Source organism: Leucopleurus acutus, assembly GCF_964270905.1.
Source record: "Leucopleurus acutus genome assembly, chromosome: 8".
Classification (NCBI taxonomy): Eukaryota; Metazoa; Chordata; class Mammalia; order Artiodactyla; family Delphinidae; genus Leucopleurus; species Leucopleurus acutus.
Window position 1 is genome coordinate 105039364 of NC_139151.1, and position 12628 is coordinate 105051991.

Here is a 12628-nt window from a genome sequence, read left to right on the forward strand (position 1 = left end):
AGTGTGCTAACAGAGGCGCAGCGTCACGGGGCACAACGGGAGGGTGCAAGCCCCCCGGCACACGGCACACGGCACACGGCACACAGCACGTCTCTGGAGAAGGCCGCACCCGTGGCCCCCAGCAACACTGCCTCCCTTCCCTGGACAGCACTGGAAACGCTCTGAGCCTCCTTTTCCTTTGTTCCAGTGCTGACCGAGCCCCCTTGTGATGATATATTCTTTCTGTAGTGTGTCAAGTCACCGATTAATCTGGAAAGCTGCCCCTAGGCAGGAAGCTCTTTCTTGGGCTTTTCCATTATGAGGTAATCGATAAGTTAAACCCTTCCTGGAGACTCATCTTATCTCCACGTCCTTAAGAGTTGCCTCATTCTGTCCCCGGTCATAGTCTACACCTTGCTCTAGGCTTCATGGGTCATTCACAGGCTCCCCAGTCGCCAGCCCAGCCAGCAGCCTGGCAGCCCCTGGGGGAGGGGGCAGGAAGCCGCGCCCAGCCCGGCTCTGTCCACTCCAGCAGCCTGGCAGCCCCTGTGCGCAGGAAGCCGCGCCCACCCCCGGCTCTGTCCACTCCAGACTCTGCCGCCTCGCCCTCCACCGCATCAGAAGTCCCATCTGGGCCGGCCACTCCGGCGCGACAGCGTCGTGTGGTCCGGGCTTTGCCCTCTGCTCTCCTTCCTCCTCACCCAGCTGCATTTTTAGAGCTCCTGATCAGTGGTCTCGTGGCGTTTCCAACGTTCAGACAGGTACAGGCCTCGCATTCACAGACTAAACCAATGACAACTCAGTATTCACATACAGTCAACCCTAGATTTCAACATTAACTTTAAAAAATCAGATTTTTTCTCCATTTTGTTTTGTGAACCAAGTTTCATGGACTTCTGGATTTTTAGCCACGTCTGCACCCCCACATCACTGTCCCATCCCTGGAGCTCTCAGTGACTTCAGCAGAAGCTCTGCAACGGAAGAATCACGTGGAGATGGTGGCTAGGGTTGTTAGACATCGGGCGAGGCGGCATCTCCCGTTCCATCACGTAACAAAGCTAGGCAGGCACTCAGGGCAGAAACCCGCAGCCCGGAGCAGAGGCTGAGAGCGGCAGACCACAGCAGTGAGAGTCTCCGCGTGACAGGGTGGGGACGGCGGCTCGAGCGCACGGTGCCGTCAGTCGGGGTGGCTGGTCCGCTTCCTATTTCAGCCACAAACACCCACCCCGGCCCATGATTCTGCTTCACAACCTGCCCTACCACGCTGCTGAGCGAGCCTCCAGGGAGCTGGCACCCCTGGGGGAGAATGTTTCTAAGAGGAATTCAATATAGAGTCAACCAATTCATCAAACTTTTAAAAACTAGGAGGTGGAAATGTTACAGTTAATGCTCAACAAGGATGCCGTGTTTAGCACTTGTCTGGGGCGCTAAACAAGGTAAACCTAAATCCAAGAAAATCACACCACTTGCGGTCCTTTCCTAGGTTAGTTGGTCAAGATAACACCAAAAGATCCCAGCCAGGTTTATGCAGAAAGTGTGGCTTCTTGTTGCTCTGGTTTACAAGGAGCGTCAGGACCCAGCTGTAGAGTCTCAACTGTAACCTATACGCTACTAGCCATTCAGGTCTGTCTGGACTCTGCTCCACTTACTGACTTCTAAACGACCTTATTTCTATTTAATAATGAAGGATTTGGGATTACTTACAATTTCAGACACTGTGATTTGGTACAGTTACATGGCTTTTTAGACTCTGTGTCCCATGAACTAACAGTTACTCTATGAAGATTAAAAAAGAAAATGTATTCAGATCGTTACTCTCTAAAAAGAGAATTAGCTAAGCATCTGGTGTTTTTGAACGAATACTGAAAATCTCAACACCACAGAGTTGTAGGTGTTATTTATCGGTGCCTGATCAGGAGGGGGTGTGGCACGCACGTTCACACGTGGGGGCGCGAGCCTGGCCAGGTCCAGCTGCACGTCCAGGGACCCTATCGCTGTCTGCTCCCCGAGAAGCCTTCCCCGAGTTTCTTCCACTGATCTGTTTAAACCTCTACTGTGTGTGGCTCCCCACACCAAATAGCTTTTTAGTTTTATTTTCTGTATTTTCCAGAATCAGAACACTAACGAAAAGTATGAATTAAAGACTAGCAGATAAACGGCTGTTCACATTGTTAGAGCTGTCCAACTAGGATCACCGCCAGTATCAGAGCGTGTTTGGAATGTGTCATGTGGGCATTGGGGACCTCCCTCCTCACCATTCCTTTGGGGATTGGCCTAGAAGCCATCTCCACGGGGGAAGGAGGAGGAGAGATGAGTGTGCGTTGGAGGCTGCTAAACCTGAGACGCGGCTGTGGGTTAAGAAACCGGGACAATTTCCCAAGGGCTGCTTAGAAGTGTTGCTTCGGAGGGGACTTGGGATGTTGGCCGCGTGAGGCGGCGGGTGGATCTGGGGACGGGAAGGAGCACACGTGTCAAAACCCCGGCTGTGGCTGGGGCTTTCCCTCCCTCCCTCCCTCCCTCCCTCCCTCCCTCGAGTTCGGCCACCTGCTCCCCGAGACGGCGTGTGCAGGCTTCGCCTCTGCAACCACTGGCTGCTTCCGGGCAGGGACACATCCTGGCCTCGGGCTTCCTACAGGAGCTGCTACAGTACTTGGCACACACAGGGCTTGCTGACAGTCCCCTGTCACCCCACGGAGCACGGGAACTACCCTCGGCCTGTGCTCCGTGCCCTCACAAACACAACCGTCTCCAGTCAGGGCTGAGGTCGGTCTAAGCCTCAGCTCAGCCCACCCTCCCCTCTGCTCTGGCTGTTTCGCTCATCAGGGCTCCGCCACTCTTCTCACCGGCTCTGCTTCTGTTTCGGGACCCCGTCCTCCCTCATTTGAAACAGCAAATGGTAACTGACTCCTGGGTGAGCTGCTAAGTGTTCCTTCTTCTGGAGATCTCTCGTTTTTAAAATAATGTCCCCATACTATGTCACTGAATGCTATATTAATTTATTCTTCGTCTAGTCTAGTTCTCTCCTTTAGAGAGAGGAGAGTTGCAGCCTTCTATTCTCATGGGTGCCTGGAGGTGGCAGATCTGGCTGCACTGCTCCTGGCCCACCCACCCTGGATCACACATGGGCTGTTCAGGGGAAGGGGACATGCGCACAGACTTCACTGCTCTTGCCCTCAGCCCTGTCTCTAAAATGGGGCACAGGGTGGCCTGGCACTACCTGTCCAGAGGAACCAAAACTCTTCTCTTTAAAAATGAGGTGGAGGTCCATGGAGACACTCCAGTGGTGACCTGCCACAATTGTGGAAGCAGAGAGGACAATTCACTGAGTACCTACAGTGTCAGGAAGATGCCAACAGGCACTGACTAAGAGATCACCATGTGGCCAGGACTGTCATAAGAGCTTCAGGGGAACACCAAAAAATATATATATTTTTAAATTTACAGTGCCTGTTCTAGAGGAATCCACCAAATAATTTGGGACATGAGATGATATATACAATTGAAAAATTAGAGAACAGAAGATATTATATAATCAACTATCAAATTATATGATACTGATTGTAAATGACATAAAATTCAGGGGCAGTTTAATAGAGATGTAAAAACAAAACAAACTACTTCTGAAAGAAGTAGAACTTGACATTGACTTTCAAGGGTGTGAAGTTTTTTGTTATTCAACAAAAGGATGTTTCAGTTGAAATAACAGCACGAGCAAAGACACCACATCAGGGATGAGCACAGAGCGCCTGAGGGGACAGTAAAGGGACAAGTTCCTTGTAATGGACTAAACTGGGAAAAAACTTCCATGGCAATAATGTTTGACTACTCTTTTTGCCAATCTGAAGAGTAAAGGGTTAGAGGAGATCTGGACAACTCTGCCTCAGAAAAGTATTATAAATAAACTGTACCACAGTTGAGATATGACCTTATCTTTAAGAAAAAATTTCCAGAGAAGCGGACTCTTGCATATTATAATGTTCATTATGTCACCAAAAATAAAGGCCTCAATGATGTAACAAAATTCACATTAATGCCTGACTGATAATCAGATTATTAAAGCTATGCAGAGTGACAGGACGTGAATTTTTATTCATATGATAAGGTAGTTAATAAGTTAGCCAGTTCACCACCTATCTCTAAAGAATGACGATTGGATGAATTCACCCATATGGACTGCTGGCCGTAAGGCCCAAGCTGGCCTGCTTTTACATCATCTACTATTTTAGAACGTTTAAACAGTATTGGGCTGACAGAATTTCCTTTCTGATGTCTTCAGACCTAGCTTGACCCTCTTATCTCATGGAAGTTTAAAAAAAAAAAAAAAGCCTAACAAAGAGGTAAAGAGGTCTAGCCAATTAGTTGTGGTTGGGAACTCATACAGAATGAGACAGGCAGCAAACAGTTTTCTGACAGCTCCCTCACCACAAATAATAAATTGGTAGAGATTCCAGCACACCGTCAGTACCATGGATGTTGAGATGAAAATCATCTGGCTGGTTCAGTGGTGTGACATCAAGTAATTATTTGCAGCAAAAAAATACAAACACAAAGCTCATGTTGTTCCTGGCACATCATTTATAATAGAAAAATATTTTATGACCTGCATAATTCCTTCACACTAGAGAAAACCTAGTAGAGACTGGGAAGAAGGCAGGGGGAGGGTGGGAAAAAGGAGAAATACACTGCAGTGAAAACTTCCTCACTACTGCTCCTCTGTGGAAACGTGTATCAGCTGCAACACAGAGAAACCTCAAATGGCACTGTAGCTCTGAGAGCACACACTTGAACTAAAGTGTTAGAAACACCAAATTCCCTTGAATGCGCTAGACACGCTAAAGCACATGGTGGTGCAATACTGTTGGCCAGATGCTCCCAGATTACAAGAAAGATAAAGTGAGTATCTTCAGGATAGTAACGCCCTGGGTACATGGTGTAACACCATGCTGGCAGTATTACATAGCAGCAGAATCTAGAGGCTGCCCACAGAGTTGTTTTGTCCAGAAACATTAAGAGCCGTGATTCTAGAACCAATTACAGCGACAGCAGCCATACCCTCGCTGATCCATGGCGCAAGAGTGGAGGCAGGAGAAAGGCTCCTATAGTCTTAGTCCATCAAATTAAGTGAGTCATTGACCAGCTCCGCAAGCAACAGCTAAGACCGAAGCAGCAAGTCACACGAGCAACCGACACTCTTCAGCGACGTCGCGGAGGTGGAGTGTGACTGAATCCCAGCCAGTCTCCAGAACTCCACCTAAGCCTCTCACCCTGCCCCGGACAACTGTCCTCACACTCAGCAGCGCCACGGTGGGGATGTGCCTGATGGTGGACACTTCAGGAGCCCGGAGGCTCCAGAGGCTACAGTCTACGTTTCCTAAATTGCCTGCCCTGACTTCTTTCGGGTCCTCAGATGTACATCTGCATTAGGCTGTGTGCCCCAAAACTTCGGAAGGCAGGAAGAGACTGGTCTCCATCACCAACGAAAGGGTTCCGTGAACAGAAAGGGCTGCCCCATCTACTAATAGCACATGAATGTTACTCTTTAACTCAACAAAGAGTTTCAACCGGCTTGGTTAGTTTAATTAGTTACAATTATAGACATGACTTTAAAATGGCAAGATGAAGCCCCAGATAAGAGCAGCCACGTCCACCTGGAGACTGTGTGCCTCGGCCCCTGCCATTGAACGTGAACTGACAGAACAGGGAAGGCAGCGGGCAGAGGCAGCCATAAAGGCACATAAAGACTGCCGTCGACATTAAGTGACATTAAGTACTGCCACACCATTACTTATGTTGATGACAGCAAAAAAGAAACGGCAGCTAAGTTTAAATCAACGTGAACTCAAGACAGAGCTAGGAACGGCAGCAAGTCTCTGAAACAATGACAGCGGACGGTGGTCGGAGAGTGGAAGCAAATGGAGGTTACAGACCAGTCTTTCCAGCAGCCACAAACCAGACATGCGCAGCAACACTGTGAGTGCACTGCTGAACATAAACATCATATTTTAGAAGTCATAAAGGTTTTCAGGTAAAACTAATTTTAAAACTCAGGAAAAAAATCACAAATGTACCCAAGAGCCTCTTAAACTCTTACATTAAAGTAAGTGACAATTGATTGCTTTTAATCCTTACCTAGCCGAAGTCATTTTTGGTGGTCCTGGAGGAGTTGATCCCCAAGGGAAAGCAGACCCGTTGACTACGGATGGTAAGGCTCCATTATCAAGCTGTGTAAAGTCAAAGGCAAGCATGATTTGAATTAGTATACATTTTGAAAGTTTATTCCCGTCAGCCCCTAGGTACAGATAAAAATGATTCTTTTTCTTCTAGAGGTTTACATCACAATCCCTTTACATTCATCCAGGCCTTATTACCACCATGATTCTGCTAACACCTGAGCAGGTTCCAGCCGAGGCTTTTCAGCAGAAGTGGGAGGAGCCCAGCCCAGTCATCTCACCCCGCCTGACCACAGGATGCCCTGGGGTGAGAAAGCCCTGACTGTGGACAGAGATGGAAGTGGGCTATGGATTCTGGGCCGGGCCATCCACAAGATGGCAAGCAGTACACACAGCTGTCAGTGGGCTGGCCGGCGACGTTGCAATGGGCATCTTTTTCATTTTGATGAACTACCAACTGTGAAATAAATTCAACTACAAATTTCTGTAAGCTAAAAATGTTCTTTAATTATTATTATATTCTTAGTACAACACAAGAGATCTTGACATCTGAAGTCTCATTGGCAACCATTACTTTTTCATCTAGTCATAAAAAATTTTGTAGTCAATTTTAACAAATTCAAAAGCAATGTCATAATCTCTGCATTATCCATGTCCTTTGCTTTCTCCGTTCTCATTTTCCTTTATATTATCCATTAGCACGGCTCACAGGGAAAGGAAAGGGTAGCAAAATCAACACTGACCTAATTTTCTTCTTATCAGAAGCTTGAAGAAATTTAAAGTGTTGAATAAATTTAGGTTTTGAGATTATTTGTATATATCACAGTTAAACATCCTATCCTTGTCCCTGAAAACTTGAAATTTAAAAACAAGCTTTATTTAAGAAGCGTAGTCTTGGAATTCCCTGGCGGTCCAGGGAATTAGGACTTAGGACTCTGTGCTTTCACTGCCGAGGGCCTGGGTTCAATCCCTGGTTGGGAAACTAAGATCCCACAAGCGTGAGGCCAAAAGAAAAAAAAGAAAGAAAGAAAAAGCATGGTCTTGGAGAAACACATTTTATTCATCTTCCTTCTTTTCTCTCTTCTGCCTGTTTTTAAATAGTGTGTAATCCCTGTTGGGGCCTGAAGACACTGAGAAACCACTCTGGGTCCAACTCCTTCATTACAAATCCGCCCCCCACCCCAAACCCCGAGTCCCACTGAGGAGTCACCCCCAGGACCCGCCCTCTTGGGTCTGGCCGAGAGCTGGGGGGCTCTGCTCTCCTCTCACTCACTTTACTGGAGGGAAGTGTTCACAGGTTACTGCAACTGTTTCCTTTGCAGTCACCCAGACACCTAATTATTGGGCCAACATCTCCAGGCAGCAGTCCAAAGTTTTGCATTCTTTTGAAGAAAGGATTTCACCGTCCTTGGGGCTGAGACCATTCTTTGCATAAACCAGATACAATCGCTCTTTTCCTCCTTTGCTTATTTCGCCGCAAAGTAAAGCGGAGAAAGAGAGGTGTCTTTTCAGTACTACATAGGTGGTAAATCTAGGGCAGCTTTATACTAGAATCCATGACTTTCCTCAGCAATGTCGAACTGCCTAGGATGGAAGAAATAAAACCTAAGAGGGTGCTTCCCCGTCATGTCACCTGGGGATCTTGCTAAAATGCAGTTTCTGTGTCAGTGAGTCTGGGGTGGAGCCCGAGATCCTGCATTTCTAACAAGCTTCCTAGTGATGCCCACGCTCCTGGTCCACACACCGCACGCACTCTGAGTAGCAAAGAGCTGAAGAATATACAGAATCGGGGTTTGGCAAGGAAGCCAGGGTTCTAGGGTTGCAGCAAAGGCATTGCTAAAATAATTACCCCAAGGTCCACACTGGATAAGAGGTCGGGGGAGCCAAAATGAGGTAGGTCTAAACACAGCCAAGGAAAAGAGGGGAGGGGCAGAAAGAGGGAGACTATGGTCCAAAGGGGCCTTTCAGTGCACGAGTTCAGTGGTAGGAAAGCAAGTCCAACGTGTGCCTTGCTGACTGGGGCTGAAACCATTAGCAAAACAAGACCGGTGGTGTGGAGGAGGCAAGGAGGTAGAGGCCTACGTGCAGCATCAACAGAGACTTGCATCAGGCGCTCATAGCATCAGGCTGACACTCATCTCCGGCCCTGATTAACTCCTTGCCCCTCCTGGCTGATGGATCATTCGAGAAGTATTTATTTACTCACTCAGCAAATATTTCACTCTATTTATACCCACTGCCTCAGAGATCTCCTCTAGTCTCGTGGCTTTAAACGCCACCTCTGCGCAATGAGCCACCGCAATGGGAAGCCCGCGCACCGCAGCGAAGAGTAGCCCCCGCTCGCCGCAACTAGAGAAAGCCCGCGCGCAGCAACGAAGACCCAACGCAGCCAAAAACAAATAATAAATACATTAATTAATTTAAAAAAATACAACCCTAGACTGTCAAAACTGAAAAATTAAAAAAAAACAAGACTTAAGGAAAAGAGCACATTTTTCTTATAATTATATTTAATCTATGCATATTATGGTGTAATCATAAAAGCGTTTTAAACTTTTTTTTTTTTTTTGCGGTACGCGGGCCTCTCACTGTTGTGGCCTCTCCCATTGCGGAACACAGGCTCCAGAAGCGCAGGCTCAGCGGCCATGGCTCACGGGCCCAGCCGCTCCGCGGCATGCGGAATCTTCCCGAACCGGGGCACGAACCCGTGTCCCCTGCATCGGCAGGCGGACTCTCAACCACTGCGCCACCAGGGAAGCCCCCTATTGTATTTTTTTTTTATTAAAACAATGACTCACTTGTTGTGTAATGAGATTTAAATTTGCTGGTACTGGCAAAAATCTTCCTACTAAAGTAGTCATGGGTTTAGGGACATCTGTAAGGAAGACAATTACAATTAATTGATAGCACATATTGTTCCTCTCCCACTTGCACATGGAAGAAAGTACAAAAATGACCATGCATCCTGAGCTGGACATGTGCAAAGTCACTGACACTTATCTTGATCCTATTTATGTTTTCTATAAAACCTTTCTGGTCAATGTTTTTGGGTTTTTTTGTTGTTGTTTTTACTTATTACACCCTTTTCTTTGTCATAATGCTGCTTCACTCGAGCTTCCGGGGATAGTTATGCTAAAAAATGCTGTCAGTGCCCAGGTTCCCAAGCTGTGCGCTAAGGTGCCCTCCAGTGCTGCCCCGAACTCACCAGGGACGCGCTAGGCATGTCACATTTTCAAGGAGAGCACAGCACCATCTGTAGGACGCCACATGAACTACTTTCAATTTACCTGCACTCTTCTTCAAATGGTTACTAACTAATCAGGATGTAAATACTTATTAGGCTACTGGGACCAAACTACTTAAGACTGGAACCGATAGGTATTTCTTTGGTCTCAGGGTGCCATGCAAAACATCCCTGAGACACTAAGGTCCCTGTGAAACTCTATGTTTGAGTCAAAGTGGCCGGAGAAATGTGTCTTAGTCTCCTGATTGCCCACCAGCTGAACACATTTCCTGCTCCAGGCTTGTGCATTCTTTGAATGATGTAACCTTAAGACTTCGGTAACAGAATGCATTTATTTTATGGTGATATTTAATGTGTGCACAGCAAAACAAAGGAGACTGGGCTGGGGGGGCAGTTATGATGACATGACAAGGAAATAGACTTGGAGAGCATTATGTAAATCTTCCTTCTGTAGGTGATCTAAAGGCATTAGGATTTTGTTGTGTTCCAGAAGGAAGGGAATTAGGAAAGAACCCTTCTCTGCCTGTAGAGGAGCAGATGCAGCTCTGACCCGCAGGGAACGGAGCCGGAGAAGCCGTGGCTGGTGTGCAGCAAAGCGCTCCTGAAGGCGCTCTGCACCATAGAAAAGTAAATGTCTGAAAGGCATGTTCCCTGTCCCTGGATAAAGAGACCACCGGGATGGAATGGGAGTCACACTCTTTCTTTTTGCACTGGGCTCCAAAGGCCCGTTGATATGACGTTTGGATGTAATACTGATTTAAATTATTGACAAGGTCCGTGAATCATCTGATAATGAGAGGCTCTGGTTAGGCCAAGCTTTAGAGTAACGCAATTATGTATACAGTACACATAGGTGCCCAGTTTTCAAGTATTAATGTCTAACCTTTGTAAACACAATCCTAAAACTATGTCATTTGGCCTTTCTTTAATCATTCCTAAGTCATTTGATGGTAATCAAGTACTTATAGATCATTTATTACTATCGCACCAGTTTAAAGACGATTCTGAGTAACTGAATGGCAGATAAATCAGCATTTGATATAGTCATTTCAGAACTCATGGTGATTAAAGCAGGGTGGCAGTTCTCACTGACTACATGAAAACGTTTACATTGAAACATATGCAGTTTTTACCACATCTGAACAGTCAACCCGCCGCCCAATCTGCGAAAGCTTGATGTTTCAAGCCAGGTACCTCTAGCCACAGCACTCATGGGTACAAGTAGTCACCTGGTAGGATCACAAAGCTCTCTGCAACTAGCAGAAGGAGAGGAAAGCTATCCGAGAATTTGAGATTGTCAGTACAATGTACATAAATTAATCTCTAAAGATATTTTTTTCTATTCTTAGCTCACTCATATGGGCTATGGGGATTGCCAAATTGCCTCACTGCCAATTTCACTTTTACTCTCTATACAAAGCCAAACATAGTCACTTACCAACTTCCATGTGATATATGACATATTTTTCTATTAATTTACTTTGTACCTGACTGTAGATAATTATTTTGGTCTTGATACTGAGGAACCAAATGAAGTGCTTTTAGTTCTCTTGTGCCACAATTGTCTATACACAGCATTTGTGTACCCCCTTTCAACTGATATATCACCTAAAATGAAAAATAATGATCAGGTTTCATTTTTCAAAAGATATCCAGTAATACGAACCTAAGTAAACTTAAATCTGAGAACACAGTTTTAATCCAGAATTTAAGTTTTCATGGAAAGCGGTTAACTATAGACATGTTCTCAGTTTCCTACCCTGCAATAACGTGCTCTCTGGAGGTACCACAGGGCAAAACCTCTGGGAAATGTCTTGTGAGATGTGCTTAGTGTGTTAAGAGAAGTTCCTGCTCACGCCTTTCTCTGCGGGTGTCTGGCCCTTGAGGTTTAGGGTAGGGAACAGGTGACTGTGAGCCCGAGCTTCCGTCACCTGTCCACGTGCTCCGTGGTCATCGTAAACGGAGAGAGTGTGCCGATCCAGACCCGGCCCCATTCAGGTCCAGTGAACTATACGAAGGACTTTGCCCCCCTGACTCCATCTCTGTAGCTGACCAGATACTTAGAATAATCGTCAATTTTACGGCAGCTGTTCTTTCCTGCCACATGCACATGTTATTCGTTAACATGTAGGGTGTTTTTTAAATACCACTTATTTCATTTCCTACAAGTGCGGTTTAGAAAGGTTAACCCTAAGATCACCTAGTTGGGCTCCGACCATAAACACGTCCTCAGTGAGCCGGGTGAGTTGGCCGGTCAACCACACCAGTCAGCCCTGTGCACAGGGATGCAGCTTGAACATGAAGGTGAGAGAAGTCACTGTTTCTGCTTGCACATAGCTTCTAATTCTGACGGTAAAACCACAGATACCCAGAGAAGCTATGGCTTCTGCTGTTAGGTTGCCTTTGGGTTTCCTAGACAGGAAAACCCAAATAACCATAAAGGATCAACGTTACCAAAATAACACACACAGAGCCTACGTTAATGAGGTGCTGATCACTGGGTCAAACCTTCAGATCATCCTGATGGTGGATAAGAGGCCAGCATTCATGTTTGGTTGGAATTTTATTTGCATGTAGAGGATAAAGTTATAGCCACAGACACACAGGTGCACAAACGGGGGGGAAAGGCTCAGAGTGGACCTTCCAGGCCTCTGCCTACTGCACAGTTCTGGGCTCTGCCCTGTCCCTCCTGGGAGCCTTCTAACATTACTCAGGAGGCTGGTGGAATTGGAGGAGCTCTCATCCTGCTCACCCGCTCCAGGTGTCCTGGAACAGCTCTGCTCTCAGAACCCATGGGCCTGAGAACCATGGACAGAGGCGAGTACTGGTGTATGCCACAGCTAAGCCAAAGTTCATGATGAGCTCATTTTCCAGTATTTTCTAGTTAAAGTATATGCCTTAGGGCTAAGGCCTCCTTTATCGGAATAAGGAGCTGATGGGGGGACGGCAGATGTTGGTTCTCCGGGCTCTGCTAAAATAAAGCTTGGGGCTGGGCTCCCTAGCTCCCCCCACTTCCCAGTCCTCATGACACCGAGACCTGGAGTCCTCAACGTACCACTTACAAGAAGACTATGTAACATCTCTGTTTTCTTATCCATAAAACGTAGATAAAAACAATGCATACCCTACAGAGTTGAGAGGATTAAATGAAATTACAAACATGCAAAAATATCGCATAAACCACAAATGTTACTGATTACCTATCTTACATGCATGTTAGTTAGTATCAGGAATT

The 12628-nt window shown here is 46.5% G+C and overlaps 1 protein-coding gene across 1 annotated transcript in view; it reads right to left on the reverse strand.

Annotated features, from left to right (window-relative positions):
• The window catches only part of TESMIN (testis expressed metallothionein like protein), a gene marked incomplete at both ends in the record, with an annotated part of 36753 nt that overhangs the window by 19622 nt on the left and 4503 nt on the right, over nt 1–12628 (reverse strand). The window contains 3 exons of the mRNA XM_082845040.1: nt 6109–6200; nt 8948–9024; nt 10881–11001. Of these exons, the coding sequence (XP_082701166.1) occupies nt 6109–6200; nt 8948–9024; nt 10881–11001 (290 nt within the window). The remainder of the gene's footprint in view (nt 1–6108; nt 6201–8947; nt 9025–10880; nt 11002–12628) is intronic.